The 26,414-nt window shown below is 38.7% G+C and overlaps 1 protein-coding gene across 2 annotated transcripts in view; it reads left to right on the top strand.

The window, feature by feature from the left end:
* The window catches only part of LOC136859755 (aminopeptidase N), a 206,097-nt gene that overhangs the window by 82,435 nt on the left and 97,248 nt on the right, over positions 1-26,414 (top strand). For both annotated transcript variants that reach the window (XM_068225771.1, XM_068225770.1), the window contains exons 6-8: positions 2,827-3,028; positions 3,118-3,289; positions 10,772-10,874. In XM_068225771.1, coding sequence (XP_068081872.1) covers positions 2,827-3,028; positions 3,118-3,289; positions 10,772-10,874 — 477 coding nt within the window. The remainder of the gene's footprint in view (positions 1-2,826; positions 3,029-3,117; positions 3,290-10,771; positions 10,875-26,414) is intronic.

Here is a 26,414-nt window from a genome sequence, read left to right as displayed (position 1 = left end):
TTGCGGTTTAGAGCAATTAAGTAAATTCTTGAAGTAGTCTGCCAGAATGCTGCAATTTTCTTCATTTGACGTCGCCAGTGTGCCGTCCTTTCGCTCAAAGCATAGAGACGGTGGTTTATAGCCAGTGAGTTTGCGTTTGAAGGCTCTGTAGTACTCTCTGCTTTCATTCTTCCTAAAGTTTTGTTCTATCTTTTCAATGAGAGATTTTTCGTATTTATGTTTCTCAGTTCTGAACACCCTATCTGCTTGGGCACGTTGGGTTTTGTAGGTTTCCCAATCATTTTCTGATTTCATAGAGTAGTACTGTTTCCACGCATTGAGTCTTTCTTTGAGGACTGATTCGCAGGTACCATTCCACCAGGCATGCTTTTTGCTTCTCTTGATTTCTGCAACGTCTTTGGTGGCCGCAACAAGGAGACTTTTGGCGTTGTTAAAGTCACAGTCATTTGGTCTAGCCTTCTCCTGGAACTCCTCGACCCTTTGCCGAAGTTTATCATTGTCGAAGCATGTGATCTGTTTGGTTGTCTTCCTTGTGTTTGCAGGAATTGGTTTGAATTTGATAAGAGACATATAGTGATCTGAGGCCACATTGATGCCTTTCTTTACCTTGACATTCATAATCTCAGGGCTGTTTCTCCTGGAGATTGCAACATGATCTATTTGGAACTCTCCGAGAGTTTGGACGGGAAAACACCAAGTCATTTGCTTTCTGGGTAGATGGCGAAAGTGGGTTGACATGATCTGCAGGTTGTGATTTACGCAAATGGACACCAGTCTTTTGCCGTTGGGATTGGTTCTTTTGTGAGCAGGATAATTTCCTATAACTTTCTTGTACTTCTGTTCACACCTAGTTGGGCATTGAAGTCACCCAAAAGAAGCTTGACATGGTGTTTGGGGATTTTGTTTAATTTTTCATCCAGTAGGTCCCAGGAATTATCAACTTCATCTGGATCAGACTTGTTCTTATCATTTGTAGGAGCATGTGCGTTAACTAGGGCATAGGTTTTTTTCGTGCATTTAATTGTCAGTATAGACAATCTGTCATTCACAGGTTCGAAATTTGCAACCGATTTAAGGATCTGGGTTCTAACAGCAAACACGGTTCCAAGCATCACAGCTCCATTGAGGATTCCCCTTTGAGCTTTGCTCTTGAAAAATCGGTAGCCTTCGGATTCAAAAATCTCTTCATCTGGGTACCTTGTTTCCTGTAGGGCCATTATGGATATCTGATTTTCGTGAAGAGCTTTGGTGAGGGTTTTCAGCTTGCCAGTTTGTGTAAGTGAATTTATGTTGAAAGTTGCTAGAAATGTTTGAATTTTGGCTTGAGTTTTTGACTCTTCGGGGTACACCGAGACGCTCCGACTCGTCCCCTATATTATAATAAATAATTACATTAAACAATTATAGTGGCACAGTACTCGTGGGCTGCCTCTGTGGTATAGTGGTTAGTGTGAGTAGCTGCCACCCCCGGAGGCCCAGGCTCGATTCCCGGCTCTGCCATGAAATTTGAAAAGTAGTATGAGAGCTGGAACGGGGTCCACTCAGCCTTGGGAGGTCAACTGAGGTGAGTTTGACTCCCACCTCAGACATGCTCAAAGAGGTTTTCCGTGGTTTCTCACTTCTCCTCCAGGCAAATGCCAGGATGGTACCTAACTTAAGGCCACGGCCGCTTCTTTCACTCTTCCTTGTCTATCCCTTCCAATCTTCCCCCCCCCCCCCCCCCAAATTGCGGCCACCTGGAAGAGGTGCTGGTCCTCCTTCCAAGTTGTATCTTCCGACCCAAAGTCTCACGCTCCAGGACACTGCCCTTGAGGCGGTAGAGGTTGAATCCCTCGCTGAGTCTGTGGAAGAAACCAACCCAGGAAGGTAAACAGGTTAAGAAAGACAGTACTCATGGGGATGCAATACTTAAAAATGTGATCAGATGAGGTTATCACCCATTGTAGGTCCCTATGATTTTAAGGATTTCTGTCATAAATATTTATGTCCACATTTTTGTATTGTAATTTTATTTTATTTTTTTTGCTATGGGCTTTACGTCGCACCGACACAGATAGGTCTTTTGGCGATGATGGGATAGGAAAGGCCTAGGAGTTGGAAGGAAGCGGCCGTGGCCTTAATTAAGGTACAGCCCCAGCATTTGCATGGTGTGAAAATGGGAAACCACGGAAAACCATTTTCGGGGCTGCCGATAGTGAGATTCGAACCTGCTATCTCCCGGATGCAAGCTCACAGCCGCGCGCCTCTACGCGCACGGCCAACTCGCCCGGTATTGTAATTTATGCTTAACCACAACAGCCAAGCAGGGTAACGCTCTTGTTCTGATTTTGAGGCCTATTCGTATGTCACTGTGCGACAATTTCGAACTACCCTACAATCAGCTGATTGTGATGTTGGCCTTGTGCCGCAACATGATGAAGTGGCGCTATTCACAGTCTATGATTTTTAATGCTTTAAATCTTTCGGCTAAGTCTTTAATTCTGCCCCAGTGATTCTAAAATTCTTATTTTCTACACTTTTCATCGTTCAAGAGCCATGCACCCTTCCTTGTGTGACCACAGGAAACATGGCGGACATTCGTTCTATTAACTTCACCCGGGCAGTGCTTTCGCCTCTCTATGTTATTCTAGCTCGTTCGTGTAACTCTATAAATTTTGAGAAGATACAGGTTTACATGACATTTTTATCTAGAAATTTCTTCAGAAATTAGCTCTGTATGAGCTGACAACTCGTGAAGTCTTCATTTAGTCTTAGTTACATTTTAAATTCTCATTACCCTGATAGGCCTACTTCTCCTAATACATCTTTCCAATTTGATACTTTCAGAAAGTGCTACTGTTCATGGGTATGTTCAGTCTCATTTTGTTGACATCTATGAGTCAGATGTGATGTATCAATTTATCAGAATGCTTCAAGTCATAGACCACTATGTTGGGATGTCATTTCCTTTGCCTGATTTATACATTATGGCTCTTCCTAAATATCACAAGATGAGAGCTAATAGTTACTGGGGACTCATAATGTTTAGGTAAGTCAATTAATATTTTATGAATAAGTTAAGCCTTTATATCCATGGACTAGTGTGTGAAGTTTAATCATATTTCCATATCATGACAGTGAAGAAGAACTTGAAAATGGATTTGTGAATTATCAGCTAATGCAAGCTATTACAACCCAATGGATGGGCCACTTCATCACTCCTCACTCAAGATCAAGAATGGATTTCAACAATGGAGTTGCACAGTATCTCACACACATTGGGCTCACATTTATTGAGAAGAACCCTAAGGTATGGTACCAAAGTATTTTCTGGTAGCTATATGTGATGGTCTTGGGAATATTTTTGCATTGTACACAAAAATTCAATAACATATAAGACACTGACATGAACTGTACATCTATAGAAAACTCAACATCTTTTATAAGGGGTGTCATTACTTTTCTAATTAATCATCAATTTGATAAGCTCCCTGTCTGGATCACTGGTAGAATGTCAGTCTCCGGGTCACAAAATTGCGGTTTCAAACCCAGTACGAAGGTCAGGGAGGTCAGGCTTTTGAAAGGGTAGAAAAACCATTCATTTGGCACTCCATATTGTATGATGTCAATATATAAAAGATCCCATGTGACAGATTTGATCTTTACCTCACAAAAGTAGTTAAAACTCAGCTGCAGGTCACCCAGCAGCTTAAAGTGAGTAAAAACAAAATAATTGCAATATGGTAGCGACACCATATGATAAAATTTAAAAAAATTTATCTTGTACAAGCATACCATTATTGAACAAGTTGTTGCATCCTGTCAGCAAAGATATTGGATGTCTCCTCCTGTCATCAGCAATATATATCTCCTTGTATCTTCTTGTCACTAGAGAGTGTATCATCAGGTATTTTATCAGTTTAGAAAAGGTAAAAAATGTGTGGGATTTGGGTTGTGCAGTGAGTGGAGTAGTCCTGTATCTGTTGACTTGTATGTAGATAAATATTGTTATGGTGAAGATTTGAAAAGATTAGTTTGCAGGATTCTTGTGCAGAGTTTCTACAAAAATTTCCACACATCTGCTGGAACTGAAAAAATGTTACCATGTTCCTATAATTCTGTGGGGATTCTGCTGTTGCAGTTCTAAAAGTTGGTCATGTCAGCACTTTCCTAGTCAAAGCAGCAACATTGAACTTTCTGAGGAGATTACCTGACACAATTTTCATGTCAAGATGATGTGTTCGGGACTCATCATCAGTTGTGCTTTATTGTTTTTTGCAAATGGTTTAATATAATAATACATACTGATTTTTTGCATCAGTAGGATTGGTCTGGGACCAGAAAGCAAGTAGTGGCCTTAATTAAAGTACAACTCGAGACTTAGCCTGATATGGAAATGGAAAACAATGGACAACCATCTTCAGGGCTGCTGGCGGTATATTTTGCACCCACCATCTACTGAATGCAAGCTACATTTCTTATACCATGCTGCCAAATTGCTTGATAATGGAACTTTAGTAGGGGAAGGAATGCCTAATTATATCAAGTTGGAATTTCCTGATAAATTTACTTTTTGTTTTCATTTCAGGAGGAAACATGCAAGGGACTAACAAGCTCACAGTTTCATATAGGCAAGCAATGCATGGATAATGTAATTGACTCATGTAAGCACAATCTAAGCCAATGTAGTACTAGCTTCCTGCCTGACAGGAATAAGACACGTGCCAGTCCTTCCATGTATTCTTTTTGCTATTATGAATTATCCATTACAGTCCTCATCTTGGCTAATACTGTAATAATTAGAGTGTTTTCTTGCAGACATAAGTACTGTAATGATTCGACTGTTTTCTTACAGACTTCTTCCTTACCTCGTGACCATGCTCTGATTGGCATTGCTATAGAAAATATTCATACATTGATGAATATTTATGTATGTACAGTTCTTCATTATTAGGAATTCATTAGTAGTGGATTGTTTCAACTGCATATTGATAAATGTTGTCATTTTTCTCACTGCAGCCAAATATCATTAGGTTAAAAAATATTCATTAAATTAGGGATAAGTACCACCTGGAGGAGATCAAGGTTATTGGGCTAATGCTAGGGGCATGTGATTCAGTTCTGTCCTTCCTCACGCAGTTCTGGAAATGGTTCAACTTACCACAGAAGAGCGTCACAAACATAATGATAACTGTTATGTGCAGATCAGTATGGACCCAGCCATACTCCCATTGAACCCTTCATTGATGTGGTTCTGATATTCTCAAGCCTGATAAGACATCTGTTATGAAGTTCATCAAATCAGTTCAATTTATATAGGTTTTAAAATACTATGGGATATTGAAATTTTATCTCTCAAGACTTCCTTACACCAGGTATGTCTGGAAAGTAAGGTTACAATGACTAATCAATTTTTTAAAATTTCTTTGACAAAATGTTCACTACAAATTATTTTCTGGTACTTTATTTTTCAACACTAATTGCTGCCATTATCCACAAAAAAAAAATGTTAACTCTGGGTAATTGTATAATCTATTAATGTGGGCAGAATAGTATCCAGGAAGCCATCTTTATATATTTTCTTATAATGTAGGTAGTAACATATTGTTTCACAGGAAGACACAGCAAATAGACCTGTAGATAGACAGGTAAAGGATTCACTCTTAAAATGTTAATTCAAGAGAGTACTTACATTAGCCTTAAGACATAATCAGCCTTAATCAGAAGTCAAATGAGATGAATTACCTAGTCGTCGATCGGAAAACTGGTAAAGACCAAATACCAAAAAGATGAGGTAGAAAAATAATTCATAGGTGCTGACATTAACTCGTGAAGGAATCCATTTTCTCAGCTTAACCAAGATCTGTATGGATCCACTGCGCCATGAACGATTCTTTCTTGGGGACCAACATGGTAGTGGAGAAGCAACAAGTCCTTCTCACACTACAAGTCAAGGGTAACTGCAAATCACATGATTGTTTGAATCTTCAACTACAATGGGTCACATGACTCCGAGACTTGGTAGTCCCGAGAAACGGCAAGAGATAGTGCACGAGTGCAGATACTGGAAATGGGAACAGTACTGAGGTAACGCTAATGATAATAGTAGTAACAGCACAGGCATAAATGTTCAAAGTTAAAAACTTCATAGTTGTTCTGTATTGAACTGAGAATCACAAATCAGCCTATCACATAAACCAAGCAAGAGGACAAAAGTATATACATACAACAATATGCACACATTGATAAAATTCATGTAACATAAGTTCACACTTAAAAGTAAAGAAAATTATATCTAAAATAGGTAGCAGTGTTTACAATGCATTAGCGGCATAATAGTCTTATGTAATCTTGATGTAGGTATTGAAATCACTTATTCTAATGTTGAGTTTATGATTGAATGTGAGTTAAAAGCTTGATAAACATATTAAAATCTTGATGGTTGACTCGTTGTGACATGGTAAAATGAGTCTCAAAGGGGCAAGTAACTTTTGTACTGTTGTTGTTTGACAGTCTTCTAAAATTATGTTGTACCAGCACGTCAAAAGGTGGATAGCTGTATACAGTACATGTGGGTCCTATGTTAGTGTGCAGGACCAAGGTTTCTCAGTCTGATGCGGAACGTGGGGCCTTTGGATCAAAGAGAGATTTAATCTGTGCTAAGGATGCTTCTTTGCCACCGACCACTGAACTGTTCTGGTATTCTCTATTCACGAAGGAGGCCACTAGATGACTGGTTTCAACATCAGCTTCAGGCTCCATTAAATGATGAACATATGGTGGTAGAGGGATGGGACAGGTGCAATTATACCTGAAAATCTTACTACAAAGTGTTTTGGAATATATTTAGGGTGTTTTGCCAAGTTTGAAAGAGAAAGGTCGCACCATATATAGCAAGTTAGATAACCATGAGGATCAGAAATAGTAAAAGAAAAGGTAGAATTCACCAAGATATCCACATTACATATTAGATAGCAAAGTAATACAGTCATTGACACAGATTTCACAAATGCATTAAACAAGTAAATTACTGATATATTAAAATAAGTAACAAACTAAAATTAGTGTTGTTACATCCAAGATGTGCCAATTCAATGAGACAGTGGGTTGATGCATCAATGCTAACAGAGGGCATTTTGAAATTTTCTTTTTTTTTTTTTTTTTCTTTTTAGTGGTTTAATGTCTCCCTAACACATCAAATGTTTTCAGTGATGCAAGGATGAGATAGTGCTAGGATTGGGAAGGTAGTGGATGTGGCCTTAATTAAGGAACAGCCCCAGTTGCCTGGTGTAAAAATGGGAAACCATAGAAAACCATCTTCATGGCTTCCAAAGATTTGAACTCACCATCTCCTGAATTCAAACTCACAGCTACGTGACTCTAACCACATGGCCAACTCGCTCGGTACATTTTGTGTAAGGAAGAGTTCCATGTGGTATACTGGTACGTTCTGTTCCTGTGTGTTTCCCGTGATTAATGTACTATGAGGAGTTGTAGAAAATGAGTTCTAACATGGAAATAAAGCATTTCTGGACATATTGTACCCTATAGAGCATAAACAACACTGCATAATCGATCTTACCTTCTTACCTGTTAATTGATGAATGCGCCAGCTCAACTGCAGTCGGCAGGAAAGGTCGTTTACTGGGTTCTTGTGAACGAGAGTAGCGAGATAATAAAGAAAATTGTTCTATACGTATGCTCACGAAATGAGGAACACAAACGCATTTTGAGCCTAAGTTGTGTACTCTTAAACCAATATTTTCTTTTCTTTTATTTTACAATTGATTGCACTAATAGTGCTAAAATGGATGCCCCAAAGGCTCACATCATAAATCCAAAGATAAACATCAAAAAAATATACAATAGCTGGCTGATGTCGTGCGGGAGACGATAAGTGAACCAAAGAAACAAATGTGTCCTTACACGGAACAGCATCGCTGTACCTACAAATAGAGTATATGATGCCAGGGTGAGAAATTGTCCTGCAGAAATAAAGCCACAAAAAGGTCCCCATACATAATTTAGGGAAATACACACAACAAAATAGTAAGTTTGAATCTACCACTACAGGCATATCTATTCAATCTCGCATGAAATATATATTTTATGGATGTGAACCAAGGTCCATTAAACAAACGTTAAATTTACAAATGCACTGATTAAGCTAGTTTCCTTAGTGCCCAGTTCCTGCCTAAGATATCTCAGTTAAACAAAAAAGATAAAATAAAGAAAGAAAGAAAGAAAGAAAGAAAAAGAAAGAAAGAAAGAATGAATGAATGAAACTGCCGTGGCAGCTTGTCTCGCCTGCAGGAGAGAATTCCTCACACCAGCAGTCCTTTTAAAAATGGCGTCGAGCCTCCCTGCCGTGCAGGCTGGGGGAATGACCTCCAAGACTCGACCGTGAACCACCCTCACAACAAAAAGAAGATAAAAACATAGCCTAGTTTCCAAGCATGCAAAGACCTTTGCCCCTGCTCCTACCCTCTTCTACACATGACGAAAATAGCCATATAAATGAGTGAGGAATCATCTACATTTTTCTAACTGTCCAACACCCGTGACAGACCGCCCTGGGTCTCAATTATAACATATGAAGTATAACATTCGGTTATTCATATCAACCTCGCCGTCAACCCATGCTACGAGTTCCAGCTACCCTCAAGTCTAGGGTTCAGTCCCTTACTTGGCAGAATATGAGGGGTTGCAAATATTCGTGACATAGCCTACGGTGTAATTTCATTACACTTACAGTTAATCAAACTCAATACAAACACGAAGTAAACAATTAAGTCCAGGCCGCATACGTGCTCTACAATTATGCAGACAGATTCCCTTCCCAATATGAAGAAATGGCACACTATCATTAATAACCCATCATTACAAGCAGATATCGTCTGATGCCAGGCACTAAGAAACATTGATCTAAGCTCGTAATTAAGCTTCCCTACAACTATGTGTACAGCAACACTATCACCTAAGCTACCTTAATCCTTGCTTTCTATAAAAATAAAATAAAAATGTATATGCCTTACCCTAAAATATATAAAGAAAATACCTCAATAAATGGCCTAATGGGCCGTAATCATATTCCCTACTATATTTACAAATTAATCACCGTATTTCTGCATAACAACCCCCCGACCCTACACATATATATTAATTATAGTTCACTTATCTATCATCTTGGAGACCTCTTCCTCACCATCCGGGTTGACTGCGAATGCTTAAGCAGTCATGGCGGCAGCGTTGTCCCAGATCGATCCCTTAGGTCCAGTCTTCCAGTGTATCACGTTCATGATGTCTTCTTCCGTCTGGGTAGCCCGTTGGTCATCTTCTTGGGGTCGTGGACGGCAGTTCGTAACACCAGTCTCCTGCACACCTCACCGCTCTTCACTAAAATGAAATACTCAGTTTATTCACAGCACACCACCTCCCGATCTATTTATTCCCTTTGACATGGGAATCAGTCCTGGATATCTGGAATCTCGAAACTGACTTTACTATTCCTGCTCCACTAATCTAGTCTTCTACATCTGACCGGAATAATACCAACTATCCTAGCTTATTGTTATTGGTATTCTTTCGCCCGTCGCCACTCCTCTCTCATCGCCTCATAATGAAAGTCTGCACAGGTAGCACTCTTTGCGTCAAATACTTAAACACTCGCGGTCTCACTGCACACATCTACATGTACATATTGTCATTTACATAAATTGCTACCGGGAATTTTACAAATCTCGAAGCTACTGAATCAAATTATCGCCACAACACTTATTAGTCACAATCTTTGTCTTAGACCAAGGTTTCTGGCGCGAATATCAGCAGAGACGCGACGCGCACGGACAGCGATCTTATCATGGACTGAATACCTCCTTCCACCTTTCTCTGCTCTTATAGAATCCAGGAACCCATGCGACGCGCTGGGAAGTCCCGGGAAACAACTTGAGATTGGCATGTGGCCTCGAAATATTTTCTCACGGTAGTCGGCCTCCCACGTAGTTATTTATTCGATTATATATTAATAGACTTTGATGTACCTATGGCTTCGTAAAATTCTGGCACTGATTTACATCCTTTTACTTTCCTGGGAAACCTTCAAATATAGGAATTACGACTCAATTTCCGTAATGTGGTGAGCCTGTCTGTTCCCGCTGAAAATCTCTGTTAAGATGGCAGGTCTCTCCCCCAGACAAAATCCCATCTCTCTTTCTTTCTTCCTCACATATTCTTTCTTCGTCACACATGACCATGCCTTGCCTCGGGAATCCCCTTCAGTTCCCGCACTTGGTATAGCATCACGCCTTTGCAGTTAGCATCCTGCTGCGCATTATTTTATCAGCGTTAAATATCCATTCTTATAATTAACAGAATGGTACAATATGTCCATATAACATATGAGGAATGTGTCCTGAATGTTGGCCATACATTTTTGTTACATCCTGTATATTACCATGTAAACTTCTCTAGAAGAGCTGGTATTGTTGCCATCATAAGGTCTGTTCTTATAATCCAGAAGCAGAACACTTGAAGTGAGTAGATCTGGAGACCTGCCATATTTTCCCAAATGGCAGCTTTCAACTTTGTCAGTTGAAATACCAATAGTTATCTGCTCCATTCAGCTGCTTAGTTATGAGGCTATGATGTTCTTATATTTGTTTTCTTTAGAGTACACTGATTTCATTACAACTTTGTCAGTACCTTGTGCCATTCACTGTTCTACAGTTTACTCTTGCTATCTTTTCATGTAATGACACTTTTTAATATTCTTTTTCCTATTTTTATGTTTCAGTATGAAAACTTAATTCTTTGGGGCCCTGCCTTTTCCAGTCAAGCCTATTACACATACAGTAAAATAAATGGAAGGGATGATGAACTTTTCAAAGAAGTAAGAAGTAAGTGGACTATTATAAGAGGTAAAATTGTCACTTTAAATCAATAAATGGAAGACGCTGTACATATATTAGTTCAGTAAATATCTGACAAAAGTGTTACTGACTCTTGTAGGAGATACATGCACTAAAAAACATCTTCAGACCTTATACAGAGTGAATCACCTAAAACTTGCTCCCCAAATATTTCTGAAATGAAAGGTGCTATTGTTGTGCTGTTTTCACAGAAATGAAGTGTAACCAAGGGCTCATAATTGTAGCCCATTCTCAGATTTTAATAATTATTAGAATGTGTGTCATTTTAGAAAGCTCCATTTTTCAAATCAAACAATGCCTATTGACATTAACAAAATAAAACAAGAGTAAATTACAATGTTAGTGGGTTTTTTCAGGCTTCTATTACAAGTAGTATATGAGCTATAGTAGTATGAACACTTGTCTGCTCCATTCAGCTGCTTAGTTATGAGGCTATGATGTTCTTATGTTTGTTTCCTTTATGGTACACTGAGTGCATTGCAACTTCCTTGTCACTTACTTCGTGATAGTTCAAGAAGTAGGATGTGATGGAAGATAGTATTTACCAATGCTGAAAAAGCCAACAGGCCAATGTTCATTCTTGCGCTCTGTATGCGTAACAATATTCAAATAGACGCCACCCATCTCGACAATTATTTGTGAACCTCTTCAACCAATTACGTTAAACTGGAAGTATAACACCTAGAAAATGTAACAGAAACGAATGGGTAGCTGGAGAATAGGGTGAAATTAAGAGTGGCAAAGCTATTAGTTAATGAACGGGTGGGCAGGAAATCGTTTTTTTTTTTGCTAGTTGTTTTACGTCGCACCGACACAGATAGGTCTTTCGGCGACGATGGGAGAGGAAAGGGCTAGGAGTGGGAAGGAAGCGGCCGTGGACTTAATTAAGGTACAGCCCCAGCATTTGCCTGGTGTGAAAATGGGAAACCATGGAAAACCATTTTCAGGGCTGCCGACAGTGGGGTTCGAACCCAGGAAATCTTATCTTAAAGTCCTTGTAGAGTACTTCCAAACGTCCAGTTTTCGTGGTTTCAAAATGATCAGTCACATGGTCCTTCAATACTTCATCACTCATCAATTCCTTCACAAGGATTTTCTCAATAGAAATGGTACTAAGACTGCTGAGACTTTCATTGTTCATTGTATTATGCAAGTGTGTCTTTATCCTCTTCAGAGTGCTCATACTCCTGTCAGAGGAAGCTGTGGTCACAGAAAATGTTGATATTAAACAAATTAGTTCTGACACTTCCACATACACTGGTTTGAGGTCATTGAGGACAATATAATGTAAAAGTTTTTGAGGGAGGAAAATGTTTTTTCATATCGGAATAAATGTTAATCAATTCATTTTCCAATCTTTCCTTATTAAAAAAAGGGTAAATGTTCATGAGACTGTTCAGTTTAATAGCTCTCTTAGTAAACTATGAAGTGAGTTGTATCCAATAACTCAACAAACTGGATGCTTTCAAAATCGCCAAACTGTATTTCCATTTCGATAATTAAGGTATCAAAAACTTCATATGTTAACATTTTGATCGTTTGGAATGTCCTGTCATCTATATTTATCTCAGTGTTTATTTTGCAACATTTTTCAATGCAAGAGCATACTGTGTTTTCTGATCGCATGTCCTTGAGGATACCAATAGTTTTTCTAATTTCAGTATTGCACAGAATTACATCAGATGTGCTTTTATGTTGCAATAGAGCAAGGAGATGGTCTGTATAAATAAATAAAAATTCTCTATAGAATCATTGCAGATAAATGTATTGGGCCTTCTTGAGTATGGTAATCAACCCAACAGCTGAATTGAACGACTCACTGTCCCAACCCTCACCATTTTCTGCAATGTCTTAATCCTGTCTTAGATCATCGTAGTGTGAAAATGTTATATGGAATGCTCTGGAATGAAATCTCAAATGGGTAGTGCATGCTTGGGGAAGTCTGAATCCTTTGAATTCCAGAAGATGAGCTCTTATTGAGGATCTTCTAAAAATGAATGAAACGCTGTCAGATTATGAATGAAGAGCCTGACTGATTTTATTGTTTTGGAGCAATGGAGAAGAACGAGGTTTAACTTGTGGGCATAACTGTGTAGAAATATTGCTCTTGGGCAAACTTGCTTAGTGTAATGCTGAACACCCCCATGCTTTCCCGCCATTGTGGAGCATCTGTCATATGTTTGACATACGACTTTATCAATCACTCCCCACTTTCGCAGAATATCGACAATTAATTCTGATAAGCTTGATCAGTCTTATCAATCAAGACATCATAAAAGCCTATCAATCTTTCTGTGGGACCCTGTTTTGAGCAGAAATGGAGTATTACACTAACTTGAGATCTATTTGATACGTCTAATGTCTCATCTGCCTGAATACCAATTAAATCACATGGATATAACTCTGTTTTGATTGCCTTCTGAATTATGGCAGTTACAGACTCAATTAATTCATTCTGTATCATGCTATGTGCCTTTAAAGCCCGATGTGGACTGGAGATGATTTTGAATGCACTGTTCCTGTTTTGAAAGAAGATCTAACAACTCTAAGTAACTGTCCCTGTTGATAGAGTCTTCCCCTTCAAAATGACCTCGAAATCCAAGCTCCTGTTTCCCAAGAAAACACACAATGTCAACAAGTCTCTCAACAACAAGCCAATTTTGTTTCACGACTTCTTTATGTTTAATGGCTTGAATTCTTGCACCTTCAGATAAAGAATGTTCTATCCTCCCATGCCCCAGTAAACTGAATCTCTCTTCATTCTGAATATGTTTATTTGAATTTTGATGCTTCTCTGTTTTTCTAAGAAAGTTTTTTGTAACAATTACCCCATTTAAAGACCATTCCTTTTCACCACCAAACAAAACACACATATAACAAAAAAGCTTCTTGCTTTCAGAACAGGCTGTTAACCATGAATATCGTGTATAACAAGAAAACTGAAATTTTCTCGCTACTTTACCGTCAAATTGCTTAATATCCAAACTAGGCATATATCTTTTGTTTTTGGCTTCACACTTCTCTATGTAAGTCCAAGATGAGAACAGTTTACATTTTAAAGAGTTCAAAAGACTCGCTGAGTTTCCGAAGGGGCCTACTTCACTCATTATTTCAATGATAATTTCAACTGGATGATGTCAGTCTTGTTTTACGCAACTAACAGTCCATGTCTGAATTGTCACAAGTAAAGCCGATAATACAATGATTGCCTACTCATTCAAAAGATTAACACACACTTAACAATATGGTACTTCATTGTCACCTTCACGCAGGGAGTTTTTACGCTCTCAAATAGCAGAAGAGCAGTAGCGTGCGTTGTGGGTATGCAGGCTAAGCCGGGCTTACCTGTTGGACTTGAGAAGCACAGTAAGCAGTAATGCAACTGTAAAGTGCAACAATTAGTTTTATCTTGTCAGTTGGCAATACTATTTTTTTTAATTACAGCAGTTGCTGCAGTATGGTTTTCTGCAGTATGCAGCAAATATATTCTGCAGTACAAATTTCTTCATTAGCGAAGGTACGCGACACACCTACCGCTTGGCTCGCCCAGCGTTGAGCTCAAGGTGACGCATGCGTAGTAACCACGCCAGTAAGTGAGCTTGGTAAGCCGACAACGCAATGCTGCCCGGCTTGATCGCATGGTGTAGCAGTGTGAAGCAACTTTATGCAGGTTTGAAAATGAAAACCTACAACCTGTTATTCAGTCTTTGACCGGGTCAGGGATGTAATGAATGAACCATATATAGGCTATTATTACAACGGGGTCGCCACTCCGAAGGTGATTATTAATTACTGATAAATGCTATGAAATGATACTGGAGAGTGTTGCTGGAATGAAAGATGACAGGGAAAACCGGAGTACCCGGAGAAAAACCTGTCCCACCTCCACTTTGTCCAGTACAAATCTCACATGGAGGGACCGGGATTTGAACCACGGTATCCAGCGGTGAGAGGCCGACGCGCTGCCGCCTGAGCCACAGAGGCTCCCCTTGTGCGGGTTTATGATACGTTAATTTATTGCGATTTAGTTTATTGCTGAAACACCTCTTGCGAGTGATAACTGACAGCAGTGAAGAACGTTTTAAAAGTTCATTTTAGAACTGAAAATTAGCTTTTTGTAACGGTGTGAGAAAAACTTGTCTGCTAGTAGGTAGCAGCGTTGTTGTGGACCATGTGGCGTGTTGGTAGGGGCGTACGTTCTAATGATTTTCATAATAATAACATGCAACGTTGACAGTGCTGTGTCGTGAGTGCGTAACTGTGTATTTACGTAGAAGTATTTAGTGAAATATACAGAAATTTCTATTTAGTTTCAACTATCGTAATATTTGCGATGGCTGACTCTATTTGTGTGATTGTGGACAAACCGTTTCGTTTTAGGAGCTTATGTGAGAAACTAGAAATTGTTCAATCTGGAAAACCTTCTCCAGTTATGCCCAACCTTAAAGGGGCGCATAAAAAACAAAAGTCAAGAGTACGTTCGTCATTTCCAAACTTCACAGTACAGTAAAACAGAATGGATTGCTGGAAGTTCCAAATTTAATAAACTGTTTTGCTGGCCATGTTTAACCTTTGCAAGAGACCGAACTGTTTGGACTGACACTGGTTATGATAATCTGAGTAACTTGCACAATGCCATTCAAAAGCATGAGAAATCGCAGTCACACATTACTGTGCTATTACAGCTGACAACGTTTGGAAAATCTAGCATTGATATTCAGCTTGATGCTGAATTGCTTTCAAGCACTGTACAATATAATGAGACCGTTCGGAAAAACAGAGAGGTGCTCAAGCGATTGATTGATGTTGTGTGTTTTTTAGCTACTCACGAATTACCATTCTGAGGATATTCTGAGCTTGAAGATTCTTTGAACAGGGGTGCTTGTTTGGGTGCATTGAACTTACTCGCCACTTACGATGTGACGTTAAGTACACACCTAGAAACTTCCTATTTGTTACTGATTTTTAGCAACATTTTTACCTTTACTGATATCCTTTTCAGTATCCTTCAATTCAAGCATTTAGACATCCTATATTGCTCCCAGAAAGTTCAGGAAATCAAAAGAGAGATACTAAACCTCAGGAATAAGTGCGACGTAATTTGGGCTGAGACTCTAGTCTATCATGGTGTCAAAGACTCTCTACCAACTAAATGACAATGTCGGGAAGAAGATCCAGTAATGTCAAGGAAATGCCTTTACCACACTATTTTTGACAATATTATTGTACACTGTCCGCCTCTGTGGTGTAGTGGTTAGCGTGATTAGCTGCCACCCCCGGAGGCCCGGGTTCGAATCCCGGCTCTGCCACGAAATTTGAAAAGTGGTACGAGGGCTGGAACGGGGTCCACTCAGCCTCGGGAGGTCAACTGAGTAGAGGTGGGTTCGATTCCCAGCTCAGCCATCCTGGAAGTGGTTTTCCGTGGTTTCCCACTTCTCCTCCAGGCGAATGCCGGGATGGTACCTAACTTAAGGCCACGGCTGCTTCCTTCCATCTTCCTTGCCTATCCCTTCCAGTCTTCTCATCCCTCCACAAGGCCCCTGTTCAGCAAAGCAGGCGAGGCCGCCTGGGCGAGGTACTGGTCATACTCCCCAGTTGTATCCCCCGACCAAGAGTCTGAAGCTCCAGGACACTGCCCTTGAGGCTGTAGAGGTGGGATCCCTCGCTAAGTCCGAGGGAGAAACCAAACCTGGAGGGTAAACAGATGATGATGATGATGATGATGATTATTGTACAATTAGACGAACGATTTGGGTCATTAAACCAATTAAAGTTTACCTCCTTGTTGGATCCTCTGAAGTATGAAGTGTACAAAGCTACTTTTTCCTCATTCCGCTTTTGAAAATCTTAAACTGTCCTATAAAGACTTGTTTGATTTTATCCGACTGAAGAATGAACTCACCGTGCTGTACTCGTTTGCTGAATTTTATGGTCAACACCCTCATCAGTTAGTGTGTTCCCTGAAAAGCAAACAATTAGATACAGCCCTGTCTGAATGTACAAGTTGGGTTTACTTATAGTAACTGTTCCAAGCACAACAGCGTCAGTTGAAAGATAATTTTCAGCTCTAAGGAGGATTAAGACTTATCAGAGGTCAACACAGAGTCAAGAGCGGCTTTCAAGATTGGCAGTTCTGTCCACAGAAAAGGAATTTCTGCACCAATTGAAAAGCACAGACACATTTTATGATAATGTCATCACAACATTTACAAAACGAGAGAGACGACTAGATTTCACCTTCAAGTAAACTCAAAGCAATCAAAAATCTTGTGGAGGGACTTAATGCATAGTTTTGTTAGTAGTAGAGCATACAGTAGACAATAGGAGAACTTCTCACAAAAACGTAGCAAATAAGTTACTATCATTTTTGATAGGCCTATATGTACAATGTAATATGCATGATATTGTTTCAATAGTATCAGAGGTGTTTCAAGTTAGCTTCTATGCTGAAGGGTGAAAAGTGTTACAGGACAGAGAGTTTTCTGATACATACATAAGAGATCAAAGAGTTGTTTTAACTAAATAGTGACGGGTGATACATGAAATAGACGTGATTTCTACTAATCTATGTACTTTGATGTAGGAAACTGATTAAAATAACAATTTTTAGACCGAAACGCAACATTGACACGTTTGTCTTCCTTTTTTTTTACGGATTATGCACTGTCATTTGGAATAAATAAACTTTTTCTATATATCTCCATAAGTTAATTGCAGCTTTAAAAATTATATCGATTTTTTAAATCTATAGATGTGAAATCACTACTGGTAGTTATTTTGTGTTTCCTGAAAAGCCAAGGATTTGACATGATACCGTACACTCTGGTTAGAAGTCCTTCAATTTACATGAGATTACACATAGGTAAATCTATATGGTTACAGCTTGGTTACATTCCTTTATATAATGATGTACGTTAACTTATACTTCCTACGTCCGGTAATTAGTACGTCCTACTTTGGACAGCGTACCCACTTTTCAAAACCACCGCACGCCACTGCAGAAGAGGCATGCCTCTCTGGGGTCTAGACCTTGCGGAGAGAGGAGCGTGGTTCCTTCACCCCCACTCCAATCTCCAAGCTGACGGAACGCAAAAAAAAACAAAAAGTCCTGGGTGAGACAAGTTACAGACTGCCTTCCTGTCAGAACAAGTAGTCTGCTGTAGCCATCTAACGGGCAATCTGCGAAGCACATCATCTACTGTCATCATGTAGCACATATCAAATAGAGATTACTGTTGATTTAACACAATAACAACAGCAGATAAATTTGTTATTGCTGTATACAAGAAGCACAGTATACAAAACACAACTTAAAAGTTTTATTTTCTCGCATTCTTTCATGCAATATACACAAAATAAAGGAAATTGAGGCTTGCTTCTTAACGTGGTGAACACACTAGATAATGTAGGATGCTAAAAGGTTTGTTTTATCACCTATTCAATACATATAAATTTTATAGGTGATAAAACAAACCTTCAGTATCTTCAGTATCTTCAATACGGATAACAATGATTTTTATCACTTGCAACACTAGATAATATCGTGAGTAAGTTTACTGTTTGCAGAAGACGTATTTACATTTATACAACTTTAGTCCTATATGTACAATTAGGTCTATACTGATGAGGAAGAGTGCCACAGATATGTGAAAGTTTTTGATAGCTGATGGCTATCTAATGTTGGGAAGTCTGGCTTGAACTTAATGCGAAGTTCTTTCTAGCAGAATGCTAGGATGATGTAGGCTAAATTATAAGGAAGGCGGGAATCTTGAGGTGGTAGTCCCGAGGTGAGACCTCTCGATCAGAGTTCAGTCCGCCTTTTCAGTCTACATTTTCAAGAGGGGTACCTCCGTGTCCGACTTACAGTGTAGAGCTGATTGCTGAACACATACAGCGGCAGAATCATCGCTCCAATTTATACTGGCTGGCTGACATCACAAGTCATGAGTCAGCTCTCTGCTGGACACACTTGTATATTCCAGGTGGTTCGATGTGGGAGCGGGTTGTATAGCTCCAAGGCGGAGGACACTACAGCGGTTAGGATATTTATGCTTAATCGTATTTCTTAGGGTAAATATTGCCTCAAATTACTCCAAGTAGTTTCGCCACTGGAAATTTATGTCCTAATTGGTGTTGTTGTAGATCCGCATGTTAGTTCCCATGTAACTGTATGAGGAAGTGGCATGAGTCAGGCAAGTGTACTACGCATTCTCTACCATAAAAAGTTCCATCTGTATCATGTCTCTCTTCATCAAGAACTGGATGAAAACAATTGAGAATCATGTTAACTTTCATGACATGGTAGAGCAGATTTATCATGTTTCTTGTTTAGTGATGAAGCAACATTTACAAATCATGGCCAAGTAAACCTCAAAAACATGCATTATTGGTCTATAAACAATCCCTATGAATACTTTGGCCGGCCCATTTACCAGATTTGACTCCTTTAGATTATTTTCTCTGGCCAAAGCTGAAAGACACTGTTTACCAGGGCATACTGACTATATCTAGAGCCCTGCATGGATATACAAAATAATATCCACATCCGCACCCGCATCCGCACCCACAAATGGTTATCCGCATCTGCAAATTGTTATTCGTGGATATTGTAAATATTTAACTACAGTATATAACACCCAAGGTATTGAAACTGATAGATCTATTAACATAATACAATAGGCCTGACGCCTGGCACCAGAACCCCTACAGTCACAGGTTTATGAGAGATTTTCTCTTGTGACAACTACCGACGTATTGACCTTTGTTCCGTCCCTCCATTAATTGCGGGCAGGAGTCAGGTAGGCTCAGATCAGATTTACGGCTTTATGGACTCAAGGCTCTTTATATATCACCATTCTCCAAAACCATTGTGAAGGATCGCCTAATCACAAGCAAAAGTAAGAGTATACCTGAGTGAAAATCAATATTTAGAAATTATCAGAAAAATTATCCACACTGCCATACAGTTTGCATCCGCCAAGACACTAATTTCACGGATATCCGCGGATAAATCCGTGGATATCCCCATCCGTGCAGGGCTCTATAACAGAAGATATGAAATGTTGTATTACTGTTGCCTGTGCTGAAATTTTTGACGAAATGTTAAAACATGTGCACATGGCAGACTGGAAGCTTGTATTGAAGCAGATCATCATTTTGAACATAACCTTTGAAGGCCAATTCTCTTTTTTTTTCTTCAGAATCCAAAGAATTTGTTTATTCAATTTTTTTCCTTAAGTTAGTGCTGATACATGGAACAGACAACTGCTGTTATTTATAATTTCAAACTATGATAGCTCATAAACTACCGGTACTTGTACTAGAATCCTAAGGAAAACACCATTGACATTCTAATTTAAGAGTCATTGTTCCATTTGAAATAATGTAATTCTAAAATAAGTACTCACTTTATTCATTATTAAAATATGTGTTTGGGCTACAATAATGAGTCCTTGGTTACACTTCATTTCTGTAAAAACAGAACTTCAATAGCACCTTTCATTTCAGAAATATTTGGAGTGCAAGTTTTAGGAGATTCACCCTGTATACCATATGTCAGGGGTTCCCAAACATTTAGACTGGTGTACCACTAAACCAACATTCATACTTTTGCCTACCACCAAGTAATATTATGAGGTTTTCAATGCTAAAATTTAAAATCCCATTATGTCATCATCTAAAAGTAACTAGTGATTTTACAATTAGTTTCTAAAATGGTACTTAGATTATCCCCTTTTATTGGAATTAAGATAATAATAACAACCATACTGGTACTAATTAATTATTAATTAATCACGTGTACATAATACAATGATTTGGGGACTTGATGTATTATTCCTAAATGACGCAGTGCAGAAATGTTCTTTTATTAAAAAAATACATTGAAGTTAAGCACACTAACATGACTTGTTAATGTGGAGGGAGGGCCTGACTAACAAAGCCCAGCTTTCTTTTATCCAGTTTATGTTCATTACTTTTAGTTAAGTCTTAATCAATACTTCATTTATTCCTGCATTTGTTTTTTACGTACCGGTACATAAGTGAATAAAATGCACTCTCACATAGATAACTTGTGTCAAACACCAGCAGAAATTTTGCAACTTTCTCAAAAATCAGAGGATATTCCTTTTGCTTTACCAACCAAAACTATGTTAAATTCATCCTCTTGAAAATCTCCTCAAGAATTCCATCACAGGACAGCTAAAAATGTTCATCTTTTTCCTCTATTGTCAGAGATGGTGGCAGGGTGAACAGAGAAGGGATCTCTGATCCAGAATTCTGATTTTATACTTTCTGGAAAAAATCCTTGAAATATGATACTGTATTAGGCTCTCACAATGTGTAATTATATCATTCACTAGTTCAAGATGTACATGTACTATTTCATTTTCACTCACAAAACTGTGCAAGAATGGAAACAATGGCACTGTTCTATTTTTAAATAATAATAATAATAATAATAATAATAATAATAATAATAATAATAATAATAATAATAATAATAATAATAATAATAATAATAATAATAATAATAATAATAATAATAATAATAACAACATTGTTATTGGCTTTACGTCCCACTAACTTCTTTTACAGTTCTCGGACATGCTGAGGTGCCGGAATTTAGTCCCACAGGAGTTCTTTAACATGCCAGTAAATCTACCGACATGAGGCTGATGTATTTGAGCCCCTTCAAATACCACCGGATTGAGCCAGGATTGAACCTGCCAGGTTGGGGTCAGAAGGCCAGCGCCTCAGCTGTCTGAGCCACTCAGCCCAGCATTCTACTTTTAAAATTCCTTAATAGCGAAATAAATTTTCTTTCTGACAGCCTTTGTTTTGTCATGGATTGACAAAGCTGTGGTATTGCAGCCATGAAAGCTCTTATTAAACCCATTCAAAAAATGAAATACTGTATATTTGTCAAATATGTCATGTGGCAAAGCGTGAGTTCATAAAGGAAACTGTGTTTTAAGTCTGAAGAAATGTGCGAGAAAAAATTTTGCATTTCTGAACAAAGCTTGAAGCGAATGAGGCTTCATGCTGTGAGCAGTCAAGACAAAATGCTCAGCGACTATCATTATTGGAATGTACTGAATGTACTGCCCCTTTGTTATGAGATACTTCCTCAAGACTGGAAGTGTACAGATGTAGTTCTTATCTTCAGGAGAGGGGGTTTAAAAAAAATTAATGGTGTGAATTTTGAAGTAGTACAGGTCAGGTCAGGATCACCCTGCTACCACATGTGACAGTAAACGGTATTACCTGCACATGTCTGGCCAAAGGTCAAGCAGCCACTACCAAACTTGACACCTAAAGGGTATGGGTGGAGGAGTTCTCCCTTTGGAGGTCAGGTAAAGTCTTTGTGTAGGAAGTGATGCATAAATTAACCAGAAAGGAGAACATGGTCAAGGGTTTAGACTACAGAAGAGAACCCCAGTACCAACAGCAGATAAAATGGAAGAATTTTTTCAGTAACTTCTGCACATTAGTGAAGCAGTTGCAAAAGGTGTCTGTACTCCTGAGGTGTGGCCTGAAGTTACACCTGGCAGCAAGTATAAAATGTCTCTCAGAGTGGCGACCCACCATAATAACAGTCTAAATATGAAATGATACTTCTAAACTTGCTTTGGAAAACGTTAGGGCATACCCTGCAAGCGACGTGCAGTTCCTTGGATACTGGAGAAACTGTGAAAAATGGGCGACCAATAGCCAACGCCATGAAGGTGGACATAATCAACCTTATAACTCTGACAGGAAAGGCGAAAGAAGTGGTGGATTTTATGGAGAAAGAGGGTATAGAAATGATGGGGGTTGAGCATAGATAAACGGAAGGTGAAAGGAAAGAAGAGAATGAGGGAAGGATATACACTATACTGAAGTGGAGGTCGAGAGGAAAAAAATGGGGTGGGCCTGGTAATTTCAAAACAGATGGAGGAGTATGCGGATATGGTACAGTGCTTCAGCGGCAGGATAATGAAAATTAGACTGAGAATAAGGAACAAAGTGAAAGACTTCATACAAGTTTATGCACCACAGGCAGGGAACAAAGAGGGGGATATCGAAGAATTCCTGGAGAAACTAGAAAAGGAGATAACTGGTGTGGAAGTGATTATAATGGGAGACTTAAATGCACAGATTGGAAACTAAGACAAAGAAAAGAAGAATGAATTGGACCATATGGAAATGGGAAAAGGAATGAAGAAGGAGAGAAAATAGTTTAGCTTTGTGAGAGGAATGGAATGATTGTGGAAAACTCATGGTTTCAGAAGAAAAACAGCAAGAAAATTGCAATACATGGTTGGTATGACAGAGAATAGGATTAGTAATTGATTACCTTCTGGTGGGAAGTACATTTGATGGATATAACAGCTAAGATGCAAACGTGTTTAACTTTGGTGGTGATCTTTGAGTACCGTACCTACCGGTAGTTCTTGCGAATATCTAAATTTAGGCCTAATTGGAATTTTCATTTCTATTTGTGCTTAGTAAGAAGCTAGTATACGTCCTAACGTAGTTTAAACATTATTGTAGTGTAGTATAGTAACTTATTAGAAATTAGAGTGCCTATTCTATAATTTTGAGTAGTTTTGCGAATTTCGAACTTTAATGGTAATTTTCTTTTCTGTTTTTTTCTTGGTAATAACCTGTTATAATTAGAATACATCTGAACGTAGTTTAAAATTATTGTAGTGTATTGTAGTATCTATACTTAGTCTGAGCGTAGTTTAAAATTATCGTAGTGTATTATAGCATCTTATTAGAAAGTAGTGTGTTTATTCTATTACTGTGAAATATTTGTATATTATAGTACCGTTTCTGTAGTATCTGTAGTAACTCTCTTACTAAAATTCTGTAGTTGTAATTAGGGTAGACTTAACTGCAGTTAAGAATTGTGTAATTCATGTGTATTATTCTCTGTTTCCAGTAATTAACAGCAATTTTCATCGTGTTAGCATGTTGTAGGAATGAAAATAGTACAATTAAGTAGTATTGTAGTGTAGTAGTAGCCTATATTAAATAACTTACTGTCGTGTGTTCTTTGTGAATTAACCTAGACAATATTTCTTTCCTTTCATTTTTATTTTGCACAGAATAAGTTATCTTATTTTTCCTTTTCTTTTCATTATTTAGTAAAAAAAATGCCTAAGCAGTGCGAGTGTAGGAACTGTGGGTGTGGCCAGGCATTAAGGAGTATGAGGGAGGAGTTGGAGAGCTTGAGGGAGATAATTAGGATACTCTCAGAGGACAGGAAGGAAAGTAGGCCTCCAAACAATGTACAGGATACAGTAGGTGAAATAGAGGGATTGGAAGGAAATGGGGGAATTGTGGAAGACAGGTGGTCTAATGTTTTAAGGGGAAGGAGATTGCAGGCTAAGGGCTCCATTCAGGAAAAAAATTCAGGACAGGTGTCGGTGAGAAATCGGTACGAGTCACTGAAGGTAGAACAACCGAGGGAAGATGAGGAACAGGGAATTGTTGCCGAGAAATTTGGAAGTACAAGAAAGGGAAGAGGTAGGAAAGGGAAATGTGGAGTAGTGGATAGGAAAAGACAGGTGGAACAGGGTCATGGGATGGAGAAAAGGGAGGAGGAAGTAGCTTCTGCAGCTGTCAGGAAAGATAAGATTGACCAGGAGGGAAGGGGATCAAATGAGGTGGGTAGGGTTGAGGCTCTGGTCATGGGGGATTCTATCGTTAGACATGTCGGGAAAGTGTGTGGAGGAAGGGGTACCACGGTAGAGTGTTATTCAGGAATTAGGTTAAGACAGATGTTGAAGAAAGTAGAAGAGAACAACGTAAGACAAGCAGGTATAAGTACCAACATAGTTGGGGATGTGTGGGATCTGGTAAATGCAGCATGGATGAAGTTTAAGGAAGCTGAGATTGTTATCAGTGGAATACTGTGTAGGAGGGATACTGACTGGAAGGTGATTGGGGATTTAAATGAGACTATGGAGTGGGTATATGGGAAACTGGGAGTGAAATTTCTAGATCTTAATGGGTGGGTAGAAGATAGGGATCTGCGCTCAGATGGCCTTCACTTAAACCGCAGTGGTACATATAAGTTAGGAAATTTGTTTAGAAGGGTTATAGGGAGGTACATTCAGGGAAACAGGGTGCGCTAGGCAGCGGTGTTAAGGGAACAGGGAACTGGAAATCAAGTAGGGATGACATAAAACTGTTAGTGCTCAACTGTAGAAGTATTGTAAAGAAAGGAATAGAATTAAGTAATTGAATAGATATATACTTACCAGATATTGTAATAGGAGTTGAATCATGACTGAGAAATGATATAATGGATTCAGAAATTTTCTCACGGAACTGGAGGGTGTATCGTAGAGATAGGATAGGAAAGGTAGGAGGGGGAGTATTTATTCTCATGAAAGAAGAATTTATAAGCTACGAAAAAGTTAAAGATGACAAGCACGAAATTCTAGGGGTAAGGCTCATTTCTAAAGATAATAGGCAACTAGATGTCTTTGGAGTGTACAGACCAGGAAAAGGTAGCGCAGATGCTGATTCAGAATTATTTCATAAGATAATGAGCTATGTGGGAAACGATAAAGAAAGGAACGTGATCATAGCGGGTGATCTCAATTTACTAAATGTCAATTGGGAAGGTAATGCGAACGACAGGAAGCATGACCAACAAATGGCAAATAAGTTAATATGGGAAGGGCACCTGATTCAGAAAGTGATGGAACCAACTAGAGGGAAGAATATTCTGGATGTGGTGCTGGTAAAAGCCGATGAGCTCTATAGAGAAACCGAAGTAATAGATGGTATTAGTGATCACGAAGCTGTTTTTGTAGTAATTAAAAATAAATGTGAAAGAAAGGAAGAGATTAAAATTAGGACTGTTAGGCAGTACCATATGGCTGATAAAACAGGCATGAGGGAGTTTTTAATAAGCAACTATGATCGGTGGAAAACGGTAAATAAAAATGTAAACAGACTCTGGGATGGGTTTAAAGCAATTGTTGAGGAATGTGAAAATAGGTTTGTACCTTTAAAGGTGGTAAGGAATGGTAAAGATCCACTATATTATAACAGGGAAGTAAAGAGACTAAGAAGGAGGTGCAGGTTGGAAAGAAATAGAGTTAGAAATGGCTGTGGAAGTAAGGAGAAATTGAAGGAACTTACTAGGAAATTGTATCTAGCAAAGAAGTCAGCTAAGGATAACATGATGGCAAGCAAAATTTTAGTGAAAAATGGAAGAGTATATATAGGTACTTTAAGGCAGGAACAGGTTTCAAGAAGGACATTCCAGGAATAATTAATGAACAAGGGGAGTGTGTATGCGAGGATCTTCAAAAGGCATAAGTATTCAGTCAGCAGTATGAAAATTTTGTTGGTTACAAGGATAATGTCCAGGTAGAGGAGGTGACTAATACTAAAGAACTATTAAAATTCACCTATGACAGCAATGACATTTACAGTAAGATATAAAAGTTGAAAACTAGAAAAGCAGCGGGAATTGATAAGGTTTCAGGGGATATACTAAAG

The sequence above is a fragment of the Anabrus simplex genome, chromosome 1, assembly GCF_040414725.1.
Source record: "Anabrus simplex isolate iqAnaSimp1 chromosome 1, ASM4041472v1, whole genome shotgun sequence".
Classification (NCBI taxonomy): Eukaryota; Metazoa; Arthropoda; class Insecta; order Orthoptera; family Tettigoniidae; genus Anabrus; species Anabrus simplex.
Note: the sequence above shows the minus strand (reverse complement) of the source record. Positions and strands in the feature narration are given on the sequence as shown.